Below are 20,059 nucleotides of genomic sequence, written 5' to 3' on the forward strand. Positions count from 1 at the left end.
CCTCCGGCGTCTGGGCTCGCCGGATGCAGCCACTCAGCAGTGTGTTTGTTAGGCGTAGTCCTGCTGGATTTGGGCGTATGTTGGTGAATAAAGGTCACTCTGCACTTGGTTTTTTGTTTTGTTTTGTTTTGTTTTTTGGTGATGTGGGGAGCAAGGCGGTGACCCGCTTCGTCAGGTCTCTTTCCCACTCTGTATAATGTGTTAACAATTACGAAGTCCTTTTCTGCACTCACTACATTGGCTTTCACGGTTCGGTGGTGGGAAATTCCTATTTCCAACTATTTCATGGTTTTCCTATCGAAGCCCTCTCTGAAAGATCTGCTTGGCAGCCCAATATATAAAACTGCGCAAACACACTAAAAGATATGGGACTGTCGAGGGGGAGATGATCTGGTGATTTAGATCTCCTGGACCTTTATTTTTATTAGACTGACTCCTTGACCACTGATTCAACGAACACGTTGAGCGCCTAATATTCACTGAGTATAGAGAGCAAACTCTGAAGGTGTTAGTGGAAGTGTACAGTGAGAAGTCCCACGGCATTGTGACAGAAGGGGCAGGTACAAAAAGGCAGCCCGGGGGGCTCAGCGGTTTGCGCCGCCTTAAGCCAGGGCCTGATCCCGGAGACCTGGGATCGAGTCCCACGTCGGGCTCCCTGCATGGAGCCTGCTTCTCTCTCTTGCTGTGTCTCTGCCTCTCTCATGAATAAATACAATCTTAAAAAAAAGAGAGAGAGAGAGAGAGAGAGAGAGAGAAACATAATAGCCTCGGATGGAATAAAGGACTCTTTATTCTTTAAACAGCATCATAAAAGACAGGTAGAAAATAGGTGAATCAGTGATCATGTTATCACATGACCGAAGTTAATGACATTTGAATTGAGACTGTGCTGTGGTGAGACTCTGGGACAAATTACCCTTAAAAATGAGAAGTGACTGTATAACCCTAATAATGAAAAGTATTTTCGTCTTATGACTAAACTTTCATTTATTTGTTTTCTTCTGTTGACTCTAAACTTTAATTCTTACAGTTTTTATTTTGGCAAATAACATAATCAAAAAATTTTTGTCATTGACGGTTCAACATAAATTAAGTAAAATATTAACTTCTTAAAATTTTCCAATTTTTCCATAAAACCACTTTTTTTTTTTTTTTACCATTTCTAAATATATACCTTAATAGTCCAAACAAGTTCTACAAGAGAATGTTCATTCACAAATATGAGAAGACTGTGATCTTATAACTTTTTCCCACCAAAGTGAATATCTAATTGTCAGTCCATGGAAAAAATCACAAACTACTAGAATAACATACTCCAAGCAAGTGATGGGAACATTCTGGATTCCTCCAATTTCCTTTGGCAGCATGACCTTTGATAAAAGTTCTCCAAATTAAATGTATATTTTTTTACCAAATAGACATTTAAATCTTGTCAATGTAACGTACGGAAATGCTCTGAAGATTATGAAATTGACTGTAAAATTACTCATATCACTCCTTAGGATAATTTTACCAAATAAAGAATTGTTTTGCTTTGGATCTTTTTCTGCCACATTGATTGACTGGTGCTTATTAAGACAGAGCAGTATGAGTCTTGCTAACTGGAGTGCTCACCCTCAATTCTTCCATAGTTACATATACCCATCTTTAGCTGTGTCTTTGCTTTTTGAGTCCTTAACTAGTCCTTTCACTGCATTCCAGAAGAATCCGGGATTCTTCTCTTTTTTGGACTTCTTCCCTGCTACCCATGCGCTTCTTGTTGAGTAGTTATCCACATACACAGAATATGCTTCCCTTTGCAGCTTTACCCATTTCCATTAAAGATTGGATGTCACTGTTTACTCCATCTTTGAACACTTACCTGCACTGAGTCCAGTTTAATACAGTTCCTTTGTGGCTATTTTGAATTTTGTGAAAATAATCCCAACTCCCTAACTACATAAGAACACACAAAGATATACACAGTGTCAATCACCAAATAGCCTTTCCCTTCTTCTGATTATCTAAGAGAAACTAAGGCACAAAAAGGCCTCCATGGGTCTGGGGTCAGTAAACTGAAATCAGGTAGGTGGTCTATCTTCCCATACTACTCCTTTCTTTACCCACTTGCTGGCCTGAGAAACAGGAAAATTACAGTTTAAACTTGATTTTTATTTCTGCCTTCCCCCAAATTTCTGCCATCCTTCCAATTCCACAAACTTCTTAGAAAAGGAAGCTCTCCTGTGATCTAGACATGTAAAAGTGTCTTAACAGCAGTGGCTTTAGGTTGTCAGAGATAAAGCCATGCCATAATCCAGATTCAGTTACGAGTTTCCTGAAAGAATCTAGATGTTGGCATATGGTGGTTTTCTCAATAGATGAGGGATGAGTCCTCACCTTGGCTGTTCTTGAGCCAAGCCACTGTTGACTCTCGGAGTTCACCTGGGGCTGCAGTGTGGACCTCTTGAAATGAAGGTTGGTCAGTGGTCAGGAGGATAGAAAGTAGTCCAAACTGCCATAAATTGACCCTGCCATAGCTAAGATTCTCCTAGGTGGTAGGTTTCAGGAGGCGAGTATGAGTTTGCAGGTCATATGAGGATCTTATCCTATGATATCCCTTGTAACTCTGGCAGTAATAAGAGTAAAGTAAATCTGAACTAATGTAAGGTGTTTTGATGAATCTGGCAGTGTCCACTGGGCTTTTCTCAGACATCGAGCAGGCAGGGATAAAAAGTTTGTTCTCTTTGTGCTCAAGGTTTTGGCCCTCATGAAGGAGAATCATTTTGGCAGGGAGTGCTCAGTAGTCTGCTGCATGTTCCTCCTGAGCCCAACTGCTACCACCTGTCAGTCTATAGGGATGCCCAGCAGGTCACAGCTGACATCCCATAGCCGCCTTGCTATTGTCTCATTCCGAGCCTGGGCAGAGACCCATGCCACACTGCAGTCACTGGAAAGGAAAGACAGAGGCTTAGAACACAGGGTTTAAGAATGGAGTCTGGGGATCCCTGGGTGGCGCAGTGGTTTGGCGCCTGCCTTTGGCCCAGGGCACGATCCTGGAGACCCGGGATCGAATCCCACATCGGGCTCCCGGTGCATGGAGCCTGCTTCTCCCTCTGCCTGTGTCTCTGCCTCTCTCTCTCTCTCTCTCTCTCTCTGTGACTATCATAAATAAAAAAAAATTAAAAAAAATTAAAAAAAAAGAATGGAGTCTGTTCTCTGACTGGAACAAGGAATGTGACAGAAGAACAACCAAGGGATGACATATCTTCTATGTACTTCATAGGGCCAGTCTTTGTCTTATCTCTTCATTCTCCAATCCTTACCTCTGAGAAAATGTAATTATCATTGAGATCTCCTCACCAGGCTACCTTTCATCAGAATGTCTAATATATAATGCATAGCATTTAGTCTTCATATTCTCCTTTATATGTATATATTTAACTATAACATCAGTGTCTGACTGACACCTGTGTATATCCAGCCTGTTCACACAGGACTTGTACTGTGTCAGGTTGCAGAGATTACATTGGTTACAGATGCTCGGAGTGGTTAAAACAAACAAAAACTCCTCTGAAACCTACTATTTCTGGTCTACTTGCAATTATAACTTTATTTTTCTATTTTTTTTTAATTTAAATATTTGAGAGAGGGAGAGAGAGAGAGAGAGAATATGAGGCGGAGGGGTTAGAGAGGGCGTGGGAGAGAGAGAATCCCAGGCAGACTCCTCAATGAGCACAAAACCCAATGCAGGGCTCAATCTCATGACCTTGAGAACATGACCTAAGCCAAAACCACAGTTGGATTCTTAATCAACTGCACCTGTGCCACCAATTATAACTGTTTATAAACTCAAATAACAAGTAAAGCCAGCTTCATAAACAACAAAGGAAGGAAAAGATTGATAGCATAAGAGAAATGTAACAATAAGGTACCAAGTGTTTTTTTTTTTTTCCAAGTGTTTTCATATACTTTCTCTTCATTGTTGTACGCCTAATTATTTTAAGTCTCTATTAAATGCAGGAGAGGTATACAAACTGTGCACTGCCCAGAAAGTTTTCTCAAGGAAAAGTTTACTCATTTTTGTTATTTGCTGCATCTAGTACATGGCAGGTATTCAATAAAGGGTTTTTAAAAAAGTGATTGAGTAAACAGATTGCAATCTTTTTTTTTTTTTAACAGATTGCAATCTTTTACGTCACATAAGAAGCAATTTTAAGAATTATACTATTTCAAGGAAATTGCTTCCAAGACATTTTAAGCAAATTCTGAAGGTGAAAAGGAAAGTTGGCAAGTCTGAAGTAAGCACATGAAGCAAACTCCTAACATTATGTCCATGGAGACACTGCTAATCAAAGAGTGGGTTATGGACTACCAGGAGCATCATCTGGGAGCTTGCTAGAAATGCCAATTCTCAGGCCCCATACAAACCTGCTAAATCAGAATCTCTAGGGTAGAGGCCCAGGATTCTGTTTTCAACCACTTCCTTAGATGATTCTAAAATGCACAAAAGTTTGAGAAACACCACTTAAAGATATCTTCACATTTACAAAACAAAACTTGTAAGTATAGTACTTCTGTTTAAGGGAATTCACCAGCATGACCAGCACAGCCTGCCACTGCTGAGTAAAAAGACCATCACTGAGAACCAAAGCCTCCATAAGACTCTCTGGAAATAAGTTGGCCTCTGTAAGCCCCTATAGTCTCTACTGTGTTGTGCCTTACATTCTTTGGAAGGTTATGACAGATAATGACATAATGGGCATGAAAGTGCCTTGTGCCATAAGCTAAGACATGCTGTAAAATTTACTCAAATACCACTGTAAAAGCTACTTAAGTGTGGTTATGGCATTAGCACAGTCACGGTGCTGATATTTCCAGTAGGAATTTGGGGATTATCAATCAGTATACATAAAAAGACCAATTTCAAAACTTACTACAAAGCCATAATAATCAAGACACTGTACTATTGGCATAAGGATAGACCTACACATAAATAGAACAAAACTAAAAATATAGAGGTACCCTTACATTTATCGTCAACTGATTTTTGATAATTCTGTTATAGACTGAATCACGTCCCCCAAAGTCTGTATGTTGAATCTCTAATACATAATGTGACTATATTTGGAGATAGGGCCTTTAAAGAGATAATTAAGGTTAAGTAAGGTCATAAATATAGGGCCCTATTCAGTAAGACTAGTTAGTGTCCTTATAAGAAGAGGAGACACCAGGAATGTGCACACATAGAGTAAAAGCCATGTGAGGACAGAGCACGCAGGCAGCCCTCTATAAGCCAGGAATAGAGGCCTCACCAGAAACCAACCCTGCTGGCACCTTGATCTTGAACTCCCATCCTCCGGAACTGTAGGGAAATTAATTTCTGGTATTCCATTATGGCAGCCCAAGGAATTTTTTTTTTTTCCTAACAAAGAGCATGAACTCATGGCCCTGAGATCAAGACCTGAGCCAAGATCAAGCGTTGGATGCTGAACCAACTGAGCTACCCAAGTGTCCCAGCCCAAGTCATTTTAATACAGCTAACAAAATTCAAAAGTTGTTGGAAAAAACAACTTTTCAACAAACAGTTCTGGGACAACTGGATATCCACATGCAAAATTGAAGTGGGACTCCTACCTCATAATATATATAGAAATTAATTCAAAATGAATCATAGATAGAAATGTAATGCTCAAATTATAAAACAATTAGAAGAAAACATAGTAAATCTTCGTGACCTTCGGTTAGACAATGGTTTCCTAGATATAACACCAAAAGCACAAGTGACAAAAAAAAAAAAATCAGTAAATTATACTTCATCAAAAAACTTCTCTGCTTCAAAAGACACCATAAAAAAAGTAAAGAAACAAACCAAAGAATGGGAGAAAATATTTGTAAATCACACATTTGATAAGGGACTTGAATCCAGACTATATAAAGAACTATTACAATTAAACAATAAAAAGACAATGATCCATTTTAAAAATGGACTAAGGATTTGAATAGGCATTTCTCCAATAAAGATAAACAAATGGACAATAAGTGCATGAAAAGAAGCTTAACATCATTAGCAGAAAAGTGCAAATGAAAACCAATGAGAAAAACTAGAAAAACATAAGTAGAAAAATTACTTCATGCTTACCAGGATGGCTAAAATCAAAAGGACAGACAATAAGAAGTGTAAGCAAGGGTACAGAGAAATTGGGACACTTATCCACTGCTGGTGGCAACATAAAATGGTACAGCCAGGTGGGAAATCAGTCTGACAGTTCCTCAACAGTTAAACATGGAGTTGATATACAACCCATATTCTTCTTTTTTTTTTTTTTTAAGATTTAATTTATTTATTCATGAGAGAGGCAGAGACACAGCCCTTCCCGTATTCCCCCCCCCATGTATTTTTTTTAAGATTTTATTTATTTATTCATGAGAGAGAGAGAGAGAGAGGCAGAGACACAGGCAGAGGGAGAAGCAGGCTCCATGCAGGGAACCCAATGTGGGACTCGATCCTGGGACTCCATGATTATGCCCTGGGCCGAAGGCAGATGCTAAACTGCTGAGCCACCCAGGCATCCCTACGACCCATATTCCAGTGGGATTCCATTTATAGGTATATAAACCAAGAGAAATCTCCATACAAAAATCTGTACGTGAATATCATAGCCTCATTACTCAATTAGCCAAAAAGTGATAATTCAAATGCCCATCAACTGATGAATGGATAAATAAAATATGGTATATCCACAAAATCAAACATTATTTGGTGATTAAAAGGAATGATACACTGATACATGCTTTGGCACAGATGACCTTGAACACATTATGCTAAGTGAGCAAGAAGCCAATCACAAAAGGCCACATATTATATGATTCCATTGATATGAAATGTCCAGTACAGACAGATCCATAGACACAAAAAGTAGATTTGTGATTTCAGTCAGAAAGTATAACCAGTGCAAAGTTTCAATGCTTCAGTTAAGAGAGACTTATGTTCATTTTTTGATAGTGGTCAATATAGCTGCTGTTGGATCTTCGAAATACTTAAAATTAAGAATCCATGGCACTGTAAAGGCTCTTCAAAAGTCAATTAAATAATTACTAAGTCACGGATTTGAGGCTAACTTTCTTTAAACAGCTGTCACAGGCTTAAAATCTCCAGGGAAGATGAATCCAGTCACTTATGGAAAATCTTTCTAGTACATAAAACTATATAAATTTATCTTCCTGAGCAGCTCCAGTGGCGCAGCAGTTTAGCGCTGCCTGCAGTCCGGGGCATGATCCTGGAGACCTGGGATCGAGTCCCACATCAGGCTCCCTGCATGGAGCCTGCTTCTCCCTCTGCCCGTGTCTCTGCCTCTCTCTCTTTCTCTGTGTCTCTATGAATAAAAAAATAAAAAATCTTAAAAAAAATAAAATAAAATAAAAAATAAATTTATCTTCCTGGGTTTCAGATCATATTTCCAATGCTATACATTTCTACTCACATGGAGTCCTATGGATAACAAACTCAACATGGACCGAGCTAGGTTTATTACATAGTGGGCAACCAGCCTATTCACATTCTTTTTTTTTAAGGGGGTGATGGGACAGAGGTAAAGGAGAGTCTCAAGCAGGGGCCATGCCCAGCGTGGATCCCAATGCAGGGCTCCATCTCCACAACCCTGAGATTAAGACCTGAGCAGATCAAGAGTCAGATGCTTCACGGACTGAGCCATCCAGGCACCTCCATTCCACACTGTTTCAGCAATAGCAACCTGATCCCTTTCTGAGGAATTACCTTCTTCCCACAGTTTGAAAACCCCATTAATCAAGAGCCGGTCTTCCCCTCACCAAGGGAGTGAGGATGAGAGGATGAAAGATCCAGTGCTTCCTTGCTAGAGAGTGAATGGTGAGCAATAAAACAAAGACTGAAGGTAGTGGGCCTATGCTCATTCCAGCAGCAGTGCCTTGGCCAGCTGACTGGCCACTGTCTGTTCTAAGCCTGACTTTTCAGTCTTCTCTTTGGTTCTTAGGAGAATCCCCATATTTTAATAAATTCCCTTCTCACTTAAGTTAGTGTGAGTCTATTTCCACTGCTTTGGAATCAAAGAACCCTAAGCTCTACATGTGATTTTTCCATGTCTGCTGTCTCAGTTAATGTCATTATCCATCTCCGAGTAAGTGAGGCTTGACCCCAGGTCACTAACTCCTCCCTGACCCCTCACTCATTTAGTTATCAAGCCATAAAAATTCTGCCTCCTCAGGGCTTCTATCACTTAACCTTCCTTTGTATTCCAACTGTCATTACCCTAAATCAGGAACTCATTCTCTCACTTGGATTATTTATTCATTCATTAAACAAAGTCACCAGGGATGTTTCACTAAAGCACCGAGCAAATTATTTCTCTACCGGAACAACTTCTGTGGCTCCTCTCCAAGCCTGATACTATGGGCCTTTCATTATCTAACAGTCTACCTTTCTTTCTAATTTTAATTTATTTACAGCCCTTTCTCTAAAATGTCAAGTTATTTCCACATGATCTTGAAGGGGGAGGTAAAAACATTATAAAATTTCAGTCTTATGTGATGTCTGAGATTTGCTTCAAAATAACATGAGAGGGGGAATCCCTAGGTGGCTTAGCGGTTTAGCGCCTGCCTTTGGCCCAGGGCGTGATCCTGGAGTCCCGGGATCGAGTCCCACGTCGGGCTCCCTGCATGGAGCCTGCTTCTCCCTCTGCCTGTGTCTCTGCCTCTCTCTCTCTCTCTCTCTCTGTCTCTCTCATGAATAAATAAATAAAATCTTAAAAAAAAAACATGAGGGGGGGGAAATACGGGAAGGCCTGGTGCATGGAGATAGAGGAGTGCTAGCCACAGCTTAATGGTTGTTGAGGCTGCCCTTATGGGCATACAGTGGGGGTGGGGGTGGGGGCGTTCAATGTGCTATTTTATCAACTACTGTGTATATTCAAAGTTGTCTACAATAAAAAGTTTTAAAAGTTTTCATTGATTCACGAAGGGAGTCTATCAATATTACTTTAGTCCTGAAGACAATAGAGAAATACAGATTCAAATTCTTTTTAACGTAGGGTATCCCTGGGTGACTCAGCGGTTTAGCGCCTGCCTTTGGCCCAGGATGTGATCCTGGAGTCCTGGGGTTGAGTCCCACGTCGGGCTCCCTGCATGGAGCCTGCTTCTCCCTCTGCCTGTGTCTCTGCCTCTCTCTCTCTCTGTCTCTCATGAATGAATAAATAAATAAAATATTTTAAAAAAAAATTCTTTTTAATGTAAAAAAAAAAAAAAAATTGAACTAGGAGTCCAAGAAGGAACAAAGAAAACTGGATGGAAAAAAAAAAAAAAAAAAAAAAAAGAAAACTGGATGGACATAACATAAGATAGGAAGAAAAGAAACAGCCAGAAAACATAACAAATGATTGCCATGGAGAAAATCAAACCTAGCCGTACCACAAAAAATGCAAATGAGTCAACCCCCTTATTACCAGGTAGGAACCCGAGTGAAAAGACAAAAGATATGTCGCACAAAGTACTTTTTAAGAGGAGTATAGTACACCAGACAAATCCAAATTATTTCCTTTGGGCAGTAAAACCCCATCATCAAAAATAAATACATTCATACCTGAAATGATGCCCACTTAGAACCTCAAGACCTTCCGTGATGGCACAATACAGGCTGGTCTGCGCTCCCTGTTGAGGGGTCTTGATGAAGAAGGAGAAAAGCCACCACATCCATTTCATGAAAGGTGAGTGCCGAACCAGTTCAGATTTGACTGTGCCAGGGTGTACAGAGTACGCTGTAATGCCAGAGCCTGATTGGGGGGGGGGGGGGGGGGCGGGTACCACATAGAGGAAGACATAATTTGATATTGTCAAATAGCCAAGGAGAGCAGAGGGTGTGAACAAACATTTGACCCCATGAAGACTCCCTTCCCACAATAGTATTACAGGGACTCCTCACAGTAATTTATAAATCCCAATGGAGGATCCATAGGTTAAGATTAAAGCTCAACGAGGTTATTCACTGTTAGGGAACAGTAGAGGCAGAACTCAACCTCTCAGGAGCACTTGACAACAATAATCATTCTTTTCTCAAAGCTGCCTTTTTGTTGGCTTCTGTGACCCCACCCTCCTTCTGGTGTTCTTAACCCACTACTTCCTACCAGTTTCCTGGACCAGTCCATCATCTTCTACCCAAACTTCAAATGCTGGAATTCTCATGGCTTGCTAAACTCCCTCTCTGTAACTATATGGCAGGCACATTTTTGTGCACATTATACTCCTTTGAACTCTTGGCTGACTATGAGAGGCAGTATATTCTAGTGGCTAAGGGCACAGACTCTGTGGTCAGACTGCCCAGTTTCAAATCCTAGCTTTGCCTCTCATTAGCTGTGTGACCCAGGGCAATCTCCCTATGTTGTGACTCAGTTTCCTCTTAAAATAGGGGTAAACCTAATTCTTGCACCCAGTAAATTTTTATTGATTTTAGAAAAATAATATGGCATATATATATATATATATATACACACACACATATATTAGGTATAATATATATATATTAGGTTATAAACAGTACTGTTTATAATCTAATCTCCCTAGTACAAGTGAAGTTTTGCTGCCAAATGAGCTTTGGTGTCAAGCTTCTGAAAAAAGTGAATTTTCATGTCTTTGTGGATTTCATGATTGCAGATAAAGGACTATGGACATATATTATTTCCAACTTGACATCTATTCTAGATGACCCATAGTAATGCTCACACACTCCAAAACTAACTTCATACTTTTAAGGCCAAACCTGGATCTTGCAGTGTTCCCTAACTCCCAACCAGGCAGGCACACAGAGCAGTTCTTGATAACTCCCCACCTTACCATGTATATCCATCAACAAGCCCTGGGGGTTTCCCATCCTAAATAACTCTTAGGAGTGTCTACTACCCTCCGTCTCCACTGTGGTCCAAGCCACCCTCATTTCTCACCTAGACTACAGAAATCACCTGCTGCATGCACTCCTGCCCCCATTTTTAAAAAAATTTATTCGGAGACATAGGCAGAGGAACAAGCAGGCTCCCCACTGAGCAGGGAGCCTGATGCAGAACTTGATCCCAGGCCCCCAGGATCATGACCTGAGCCAAAAGCAGACTCTCAACCACTAAGCCACCCAGGCGCCCCTCCTGCCCCCCTTTTAAAAAAGGCTTTCATTTTAAAGGTTCTCCAGTGCTCTTCCACTAAAATCCCTACCACAGCCTCTATAGATTTTGCTTCTGTCTACCTCACCAGTCTCAGCTCAGACCTCTATTCTTCTTGCTTTCTACATTTTAATCACAGCAGCCTCTCAATTACTCAAACTGAGCCCAGACCCTTGAACATTTTATTCTGTCTGCCTGGAATGTTTCTCAACATCCTTAGATGCTTTGTCCCACCCACTCTGTAACCTATTTAATTTCCACATAGTTTGATGAGCTCATTCAATGATGGGGCTCCTGCGTCTGACTCCTTGAGCCAAAATTCTGCCTGCCTCCATTCCTAAGGCAACTCCAGCTGTCTGCCCTGAATTACTCTACTTTTTATCGAAAATTCAGAGCAGGCAGGGCAAAAGACCTCTGTATTTGTGATTGGAGACTCCCCTCTTCAAGCATACATTTCTCTCTTATGTAACCTTCTGCTGTTAGGGAGACAGTCCTGCTCCCTACCACCACCATAGTCCAGCACCTGTTTTATACTAATGGTTGTATCTGGTGCCAGATCAGGTCCCTCTCCCACACACATTTTTTTTCAAAGATTTTATTTATTTATCTGAGAGAGAAAGAGAGAGCACATGCATAGGTGGGGCAGAGGGAGAGGGAGAGAGCAAATCTCAGGCAGACTCTGTGCTGAGCCCAGAGCCTGATTCAGAGCTCAATCTCACAACCCTGAGATCATGACCTGAGCCCAAATCAAGAGTCAGACACTGAGCCAACTGAGCCACCCAGGCACTCCCAGGTCCCTCCCTTCTATCTAGTCTCACTATGAATAAAAAACCTTGCTTGCTCACAAGGGCTGACCTAACGAGGACAATAACCTATAAAGTAGTCCCATTTTACTTATGAGGAAATAAGTCTTGAAAAGTTAAGTAGCTTGCTGCAGGTCACACAGCTATAAGCGCTAAAGCCAAGCCTTAAGACTCAAAGTCAGAATTTCCCAATCTCCTGCCAGCCACCTCCAATATTCAGTTGTGGGCTACTTACTAAAATAATACAGTTACAGTCATGGCATCAGGTTTTGTCCAGGGGATGGGCTCCAGAGAACAGTAGGTATTCTGTGGCTTTTTGCTACTTCCCATTGACTCTTATCTCTATACTCATTTCTTCTAAGCCTACCTTTGAGCCTCCGAGCCAGTTCTTGGGTGAAGAGAATGTTGGCTAACTTGCTGTGACAGTAGGCCAGACCTGAATTATAGAATTTCTCGCCCTGTAGGTCATGGAAGTGGATCCTTCCCAGGTGATGTGCTAGGGAAGACACATTCACTATCCTTGATGGGGCTGACTCCTTCAGCTTCTCTAGCAGCAGGTGGGTCAAGAGGAAGTGACCTATGAGAAAAACTAGAATTAATGGCCGGGGCCAATGCCAGGGTAAAGGGAATAATGAGCCCTGCAGAAAACTCAGGAACATGGCTTTTTGCCTCATTAATTATCAACTACAGAACAAGTTCAGTGAGGGTTTGGGGAAATACCTTCCATGAGGGAGGTCTGGATCATGTGAATATGAATGAAGTCTTGTCTCCTTCCGACTTTGATTAATATCACTCAAGGGCAGGCAGGGTCTATCTGATGCTGGCCATGAGGATCACCACAAAGAAAGCAACACAGCCCCCAGTTAAATTAGGCTGTTCAAAAATACCCCAAGGTAAATTGAATCTGGATTGCAAATTAAAATATGGTGGAACCTCAAGAGGGCCTAAGTTTATCCCTGAACTTCTGGGCAGAACCATTCACTTGTGGTCTATCAGGGCCCAGAGGTCACTTACACCACAATGACGGCTCAGTCTAACCCCTAAGTTTTTTAAGGAGAACTCTGGATTTCTTCTAGTTTTGTTGAGACCAGATTTCTTCTTCCCTTTTTTTTTTCTTTTTTAAGATTTTATTTATTTATTTGAGAGTGTGTATGCAAGCATGAGCTGGGAAGGAGCAGAGCGAGAAGCAGACTCCACACTTAGCAGGGAGCCAGATGTGGGGCTCCATCCCAGGATCATGACCTGAGCTGAAGGCAGACACTTAACTTACTAAGCCACCCAGGTGCCCCAAGACCAGATTTCTTACCCAAGTGGTTGACACCCATGTGCATCTCAAAGCCATCTACTGTCTTAGTGTAGGGACACATCATCACTCCTGCATTGTTGATCAAAATGTGAAGATGCTTTTCCTCTGCAGGGAAGAGGAGATGTGGTGTTGAAGCAGCCAGCCACTGCAGTTATATCTGAGAAGTCTGCCTTATGCCTATGCTTTAAAAATGGTGATGCATGACTTCAATCTTTCCTGTTCATTTGTATTTTGTATTTTTTTCCCTGTTTAAGACTTTAGCTGAATCCTGCATACTTACTACAGAGCAAAATTCCTTCTTACACAACCAAATGGCCTTTCCGATCTTTCCAACTGAAGAGCTACTTAACTGCTTTTTGGAAAATGTTCTGTTCACCTCTCCTAATAGAAAGACCTTCCGAGCTGAATCAGAAGATTCCAAAGTAAGAGAAAAAAAGGCTGTTTTGTATGCACCTCTGCCACCGGAGAACTCCAAAAGGTGCCAAAAGGTGCTGGTTTCACCTCTTTGTTGCATCTGACAACTCTTTTTTTGTGGCTTATTTTCCTCATGCAATTTGTAATTTCTAACTATGAGCTCATATCCGTAGAAGTTGTTTACCTAGGGAGGCCAAGATTCCTGTGATATGAGGAGATATGCCTACAGACTACTCTTGGGTTTGATTTTGATGTGATACTACAGGGTTTTATGTGAACTCCTCAGCTCAAGATTCTTGTACCATTTGGTGATGTAATAAATTCTCCTACACAGATGATGCCAACTTGAGGTTCTAATATCTTGCAGATGACTCTCTAACCATCTACGACCTAAAGAGAAGATAAGCTTCTTTTCTAGGTCTTGGAGCTGGTTGCCTACTTTTTTTAAGCCCCTATACCATGGACCATATAGTTTTTTGTGAATCCCAACCCTATGTGGAGCCAAGATACAGCTCCCCTCAAGGCCTACGGCCTCATCTCCTGTCTCTGTATGAGTATTTAGACTCCAGACCCTAAAGCTCATACTGAGTTCTGATATTCCCGTGAGGTTTTTGGCTTTAGTTCTTATGCACTGCTATGACTTTTATTTTTTATTTTTTTTTTAATTAATTAATTATTTATTTATTTATGATAGTCACACAGAGAGAGAGAGGCAGAGACACAGGCAGAGGGAGAAGCAGGCTCCATGCACCGGGAGCCCGATGTGGGATTCGATCCCAGGTCTCCAGGATTGCGCCCTGGGCCAAGGGCAAGCGCCAAACCGCTGAGCCACCCAGGGATCCCTGCTATGACTTTTTTTTTTTTTTAATTTTTATTTATTTATGATAGTCACAGAGAGAGAGAGAGAGAGAGAGAGAGAGAGAGAGAGGGGCAGAGACACAGGCAGAGGGAGAAGCAGGCTCCATGCACTGGGAGCCCGACATGGGATTCGATCCAGGGTCTCCCGGATCGCGCCCTGGGCCAAAGGCAGGTGCCAAACCGCTGCGCCACCCAGGGATCCCTGCTATGACTTTTAAACTCATTTTTTGTTTCTGCTTCTTAAGGATTCCCCCTTTGTTACTAAGGAGTTAGCTACAAATGAAAGTTTTTGATTATAACTTATCTAGCATTTCTATGTATTAAAGAGGGAGAAGGAGCTTTTCCTTTAACTAAGTCTGCTATGTTGACTGCAAGACCAACAACATAATCTCCAGTTTTATACTTACCTGCTAAGAAGCCTTTAGCAAAGGCTCTAATAGATTTCGTATCAGCCAAGTCCAGTTTCCGCACTAAGACCTGTTTGTTCCCTGTCATGGTCTGGATCTCTCGGGCCACCAGTTCCCCCTTTAGCACATCCCGGCATGCTAAATATACACGGGCTCCTGTCAACCAAAACATAAAAGAGACAAACTGTCAGCTCTGCTTTTGAGTAGACACTATAGACTTATAGACTTATAAGTGTGATTTCCTGTTCTATTTTACTATTTTAAAAAGATTTTTATTTAATTATTTGAGAAAGAAAGAGAGACAGATAAAGTGCTTGAGCAGAGGGGAAGGGGCCAAGGGAGAGGAGGAAGCAGACTCCCCGCTGAGCTGGAGCTCAATGTGGGGCTCAGTCCCAGTATCCTAGGATCATGACCTGAGCTGAAGGCAGACACTTAACCAGCCAAGCCACCCAGGCACCCCTACTGTTTTGTTTAAATGGGAATTTTACCCTTACTTCATGACAGGGGTATTTGATGAGCAAATCAAAAAAGAAAAATAAATCAATAAGTCATTAAGTGTCTATTATATGTAGTGAATTATACTAGGTTCAGACCAGCAAATCTGTGGGACACTTGGAGAGTTCTCGAATTCCAAGACTGGGGGAAAATAATCAGCATGGTCATCCTTGTGAGGGATAAAATGGCAGCAGTAGGAGGGAATTAGAAGCAGATGAGCTTGCCTCTTTGAGCCAGCTCTTTTGCTGTCTCCTTTCCAATGCCTGTGTTGGCTCCAGTGACCACAGCTACCTTCCCAGGAAGTTGGACAGTTGATGTACACACACCCCTAGACAGTATTTTCCTGTAGAGAGAGAAGGAGAGCTCATCAATTCTTCATTCTCTTGGTCTCAGCCAGAGGTTCCTGCAGCTACCACGTCTTCCGATCCCAAGGCTAAGGTTTACTTTGGTTCTTTCCAGTGCTGTCCTTTTATAGATTAAGGACAGTTGAAGAAAAGTTTTCTGCCCTTGCTCAAGGTTTTTTTGCTCAAAAATTTTCTGCTCTTGCTCAAGAACAAAAGCAATTTTATTATAATGGCAAACTTTAGAGCTGCCCCCTGCAGTACAAGAACTGGATAAATATTTGATTATTCAGGCACCTGGCTTCAGTTTGAGCTCTTTGACAGGCTTAGGGAATCATAAGACTCAGCCTAGAAGCAAGAACTGGTCCACTTACATCAATCTGTCCACAACTGGCACTTTATGGCCTCCATACAGAGCTAATCCAACACAAAAAGTTAAAATTAAGGAAGCTTATCAACCTGGGGTGAAACAAACGGAAACATGCACACACACAATCAAAAATGAGACAAAGAAAAGACACAAATCAAAGGGGAGCTGAGATTCAAGTCCTGGTTTAATTTGTCTTTGTTCCTAGCACTATACTACCCCTCTTTTCCAAAGAAATGAACCCACCAACAGGGATTAGCACCTCTCAAACTATTCTTTTTTTCTTTGCAAATTTCAAGACTCAAGTCAAAAAAACAAAACAAAACCAAAAAAAAACCCTCTTGACCAGGAGATGCACTTTTAAAGAGTGTTTCAGCTTTTTCATTGAACTTGGGGCTGCAAGGCACACATGCCTAGCCACTAAAGCTACCTGCTTTGTGCACACAGGCCAGTAAGGAAGCAAAACAAACTAACTCATGATGCTCACCAAAAGATATCTTCCTCCTCAGAGAACAAGCCTCCCTGGTCAGTTTTTCATATCCTTTCAGTTTTAGCTCCAGGAATGACAACAAATCAGGATCTCTTCTGAGCTCTTTCTTCTCCTTACCAACAGGAACCAAAGAGACAATGAAGTAGGAAAAGTCTAGCTGTGGGCTAGCTCCCACGACCTAGCCAGGTGGTTGGGGCTATGACCCTTGCGGTATAATCTTCCTCAGAGATGTGAGCACTGTTTTCAGTTCAGGCTCCACTTTTTTTTTTTTTTTTTTAAGATTTTATTTACTCATGAGAGACAGAGAGAGAGAGGCAGAGACACAGGCAGAGGGAGCAACAGGCTCCATGCAGGGAGCCCCATGTGGGACTCGATCCCAGGACTCCAGGATCAGGCCCTGGGCTGAAGGCAGGCGCTAAACCGCTGAGCCACCCAGGGATCCCCAGGCTCAACTTTTCATTGAGATACTATTTGGGTAAGAGGATCTTGTGGTGGCAAGAGATAAAAAGCGTTCTTATCTGAGTGGGAGCCCTAGGGGTTCAGAAAAGGAGAGAAAAAAAAAAAACTAGAAGAGGAGCACGAGGGTGGATGGTGACCCCGCCCCCGCCCCGCCCCCGGGGCAGGACGGGGTCCTCAGTCTCTGGATCACCGTCACTACTGGTGATTGACTCAGAACCAATCAGCAGGCGCCCGCTGTGCTGCTCTCCGCCGATTCTCTGAGGCATCCAGCCAGCCATTGGCTGATGTGTCACCAGCTCCAGAGACCACTACCCTTCAGCCTCTCGTCCCCCCACCCCCAAATCCCGGGCATGATTCAGGCCCCCGGACACTCCTGCTCTGAAGGCAGGATGCGGCTCAGGATGAAACCCCTTCATTTCTTTCCTTTCCAATATCCGCCCAGAGAAAGAGCGAATCTCACAGCATCAAGAGTGCAAGCAGTGGGCCTCCAGATACCACGATCCCCACCGAGGGACAGTTCCAGAAAGCAAAAAAGTCGAATCGCTCCATTGTACTTCAAAGGCTGGAGGCAAGAAGCTAAGACAGGGCTGGTTCAAGGCGTGGGAGCGAGGGGGAGAAACAGTCGTAAGGTCCACACTCCATTTTAAGGTCTGAAATCCCGCAATGCTGGAAACCTAAGTGAGGTAGCCTTGCATTCCGGATTCTCTGGAGCAGGAAGCAAGGGCTGCTAAGAAAAAAAAAAAAAAAGGGACCGGGAGGAACAAAGTGAGGTGCCCTTCCCGCCGCCTGGGGTCTCCTGCTCTCGCTCCCCGCAATCCAGGACAGCTAGACCTCCTCCGACCAACCGAACTCCCGGCCTCGACCTACACGGAGCCAGCCCCCCCAGGGGAATTTTTTTTCCTTTTCCTTCTTTTGGAAACAGAGCTCCGGTGAGGATTAACGTCCTTCTGAATTCTCCTCAAGAGAAGGCAATACATTTGCACAGACCTGATTTGGGGTGCAGCGATGTACAGGAAAAGGGGGAGAAGAAGGAGGAGCAGGAGCAGGAACGTGATCATCTTGCCCGGCGGCTGCGGCGGCTGCAGGGACGGACCGAAACGCCCAGACCGCGCCGGCCGAGCGAGACCGCTGCTCCCCGACACGCCCTAGTCTTAGTACGACGGCCCAGGGCGCAAAGCCGTCTGGGAAATGTAGTCCACAGCTTGGGCGTGAGGGAGCTGCTTGCAGAGGCTCGGGCAACCAGACCCTTGCCTGGTAGCGCCTCGTACGCCTCCAATGCCCGAGCATCTACGCTCGAGGGCCTCTAGGACCGTCCAGCTCCCACAGTCCTCGGGCCACCGGGGTTGTTGTGAAACCTCCCCGGTCCTCTAGCTCCCGGTGCCCAAGTCCAGATCCTGGTTACATTTTCCCCAACCATAATGAGCCAGTTACCGCATTGTTTCTCCTGGGAATCAAAGATTGGCGTCAGGGGAGTGTTCCAGGAGGCGGATTACACAGGAGAGGAGCAGTTGGAGTCTGACAGTTGGGAAGGAAGGGGGGAGGTGAGAATCCTTCCTCCTTGGGGATTCTTTCCTCCAGTGGAGTATAAGCAACCTGTCCGTGAAGACACTAGCGGGAGAATCACTTTATTGTGTGTCATCATGCTAACTATCATGATTTTCCTGCTGTTTGGGTCTTAGTTGATAACAGGACACAGGTTTCCTGGTGACTTGGATTAGATATATTAACTCCCCGGGTAGCACTGAATTTCTCAGATTAGCACAGTTGGTTTTGCTTACTCATGAAATATGTAATCCTGTCTTGAAGTAAGGCCATGAAAATTCTCTGAGAACAAGTGGATTCCCTGTTCAATTATTCCTTTCAGCTCTGCCATCTGAGGCCAATATCTAGTTTCCAGGAGGTAGAGGTGGGAGATGTTGTTTTAACAAGTCAATAACTGGGATAATTCATTTCCATTTGATTGAAAGTCATGTTCCAAGCTCAACTTAAATGAGTATATTTATAGAAATTGAAGAGGAGTTTTCCTTCACAATACAAATTTTCACTGATTAAAAAAATTTTTTTTCACTGATTTAACATTAGACTAATAATCATCAGATTTTGTCATATGCTCATTATTGTGGTGCCTATTATATGTAGAGGTTTTTACACTTTTTTTTTAAGACTTTATTTATTCATGAGAGACACAGAGAGAGAGAGGCAGAGACACAAGCAGAGGGAGAAGCAGCCTGATGTGGGACTTGATCCCGAGTCTCCAGGATCACACCCTGGGCTGAAGGCGGCGCTAAACCACTGCTCCACCGGGGCTGCTCAAGTTTTTATGCTTTTATTAAGACTTTCATGTGTTTTGTTCCTTATTCATTCATTCATTTGACAAATGTTTACTCTATTCCTACAATATGCTAGGCACTGTACTGAGTCAGTCCTGAATAAATTGTGATGAGGATTATGAGGGAAAATAAAGGTTTGGGAGGTCATAGCATGAAATACCTCCTAGTCTGGAGATCCGGAAAAGCTTCTTTGAGGAAATAACATTTGAGCTGAGGCCCGAGGGAAGGTCAGGGGTTAGTGGGCCAACATACAGGCAAGAGTGCTCTGAGCAGAGGGAAGAGCCCAATGGAGAGCTCAGAGATGGAGAAAGCAGGGGCACTAGAAAAATGGAAAACATTGGTCTAGTTGTGGCAGGGGCAAGAGGGAGTGCTAGAAATGACAATAATAGCTAATGCTTAAATGGTGCTTATTATGTGCCAGGCTCTGTACAAATAAATATTAACTACCTTAATTCCTGTAATAGGACTACAGGTTTTGTTTTTTTGTTTTTGTTTTTTGTTTTTTGTTGTGTGTTTTTTTTTTTTTCCTGTTTTATAGATGAGGATACTGAGGCAACAGCAAGGTTAAATAAATTGTCCTAGGCCATAATGGTAGAACTGGGATTCAAACTTAAGAAGGATGTATCCAGGCTCTGT

The 20,059-nt window shown here is 42.6% G+C and overlaps 1 protein-coding gene and 1 long non-coding RNA gene across 4 annotated transcripts; one reads left to right on the forward strand and one right to left on the reverse strand.

The window, feature by feature from the left end:
* Positions 1-1,106: 1,106 nt before the first annotated feature.
* On the reverse strand, positions 1,107-18,679 carry LOC140640136 (retinol dehydrogenase 11). 3 transcript variants are annotated; one of them, XM_072839032.1, is made up of 7 exons: positions 18,525-18,679; positions 15,661-15,779; positions 14,942-15,097; positions 13,263-13,367; positions 12,324-12,533; positions 9,590-9,779; positions 1,107-2,926 (listed from the first exon to the last, which is right to left on the reverse strand). In XM_072839032.1, exons 1-7 carry the CDS (start codon positions 18,527-18,529, stop codon positions 2,824-2,826), a joined length of 888 nt encoding a protein of 295 aa, XP_072695133.1. In that variant the 5' UTR covers positions 18,530-18,679; the 3' UTR covers positions 1,107-2,823. The 3 variants fall into 3 exon arrangements, with proteins under 3 accessions (XP_072695133.1, XP_072695131.1, XP_072695132.1); XM_072839030.1 differs by lacking the exon at positions 18,525-18,679 and adding an exon at positions 18,081-18,249; XM_072839031.1 differs by lacking the exons at positions 1,107-2,926; positions 18,525-18,679 and adding exons at positions 5,868-7,352; positions 18,081-18,477.
* Positions 9,615-14,025, forward strand: LOC140640139 (uncharacterized). The gene is made up of 2 exons (XR_012036806.1): positions 9,615-9,713; positions 13,517-14,025. It is a non-coding gene; the product is annotated as an uncharacterized lncRNA (long non-coding RNA).
* Positions 18,680-20,059: the final 1,380 nt, after the last annotated feature.

The sequence above is a fragment of the Canis lupus genome, chromosome 9, assembly GCF_048164855.1.
Source record: "Canis lupus baileyi chromosome 9, mCanLup2.hap1, whole genome shotgun sequence".
NCBI classification, from domain to species: Eukaryota; Metazoa; Chordata; class Mammalia; order Carnivora; family Canidae; genus Canis; species Canis lupus.

Excerpts from the sequence above, each read along its gene's own strand:
- LOC140640136 (XM_072839030.1), bottom strand. The coding sequence starts at position 18,151 with ATGATCACGTTCCTGCTCCTGCTCCTCCTTCTTCTCCCCCTTTTCCTG. Across the intron at positions 12,534-13,262 it reads CATGGGTGTCAACCACTTGG|GTCACTTCCTCTTGACCCAC; the intron begins GTAAGAAATCTG and ends TTTTTCTCATAG. Across the intron at positions 2,927-9,589 it reads CTAAGTGGGCATCATTTCAG|TGACTGCAGTGTGGCATGGG; the intron begins GTATGAATGTAT and ends TTTCCTTTCCAG.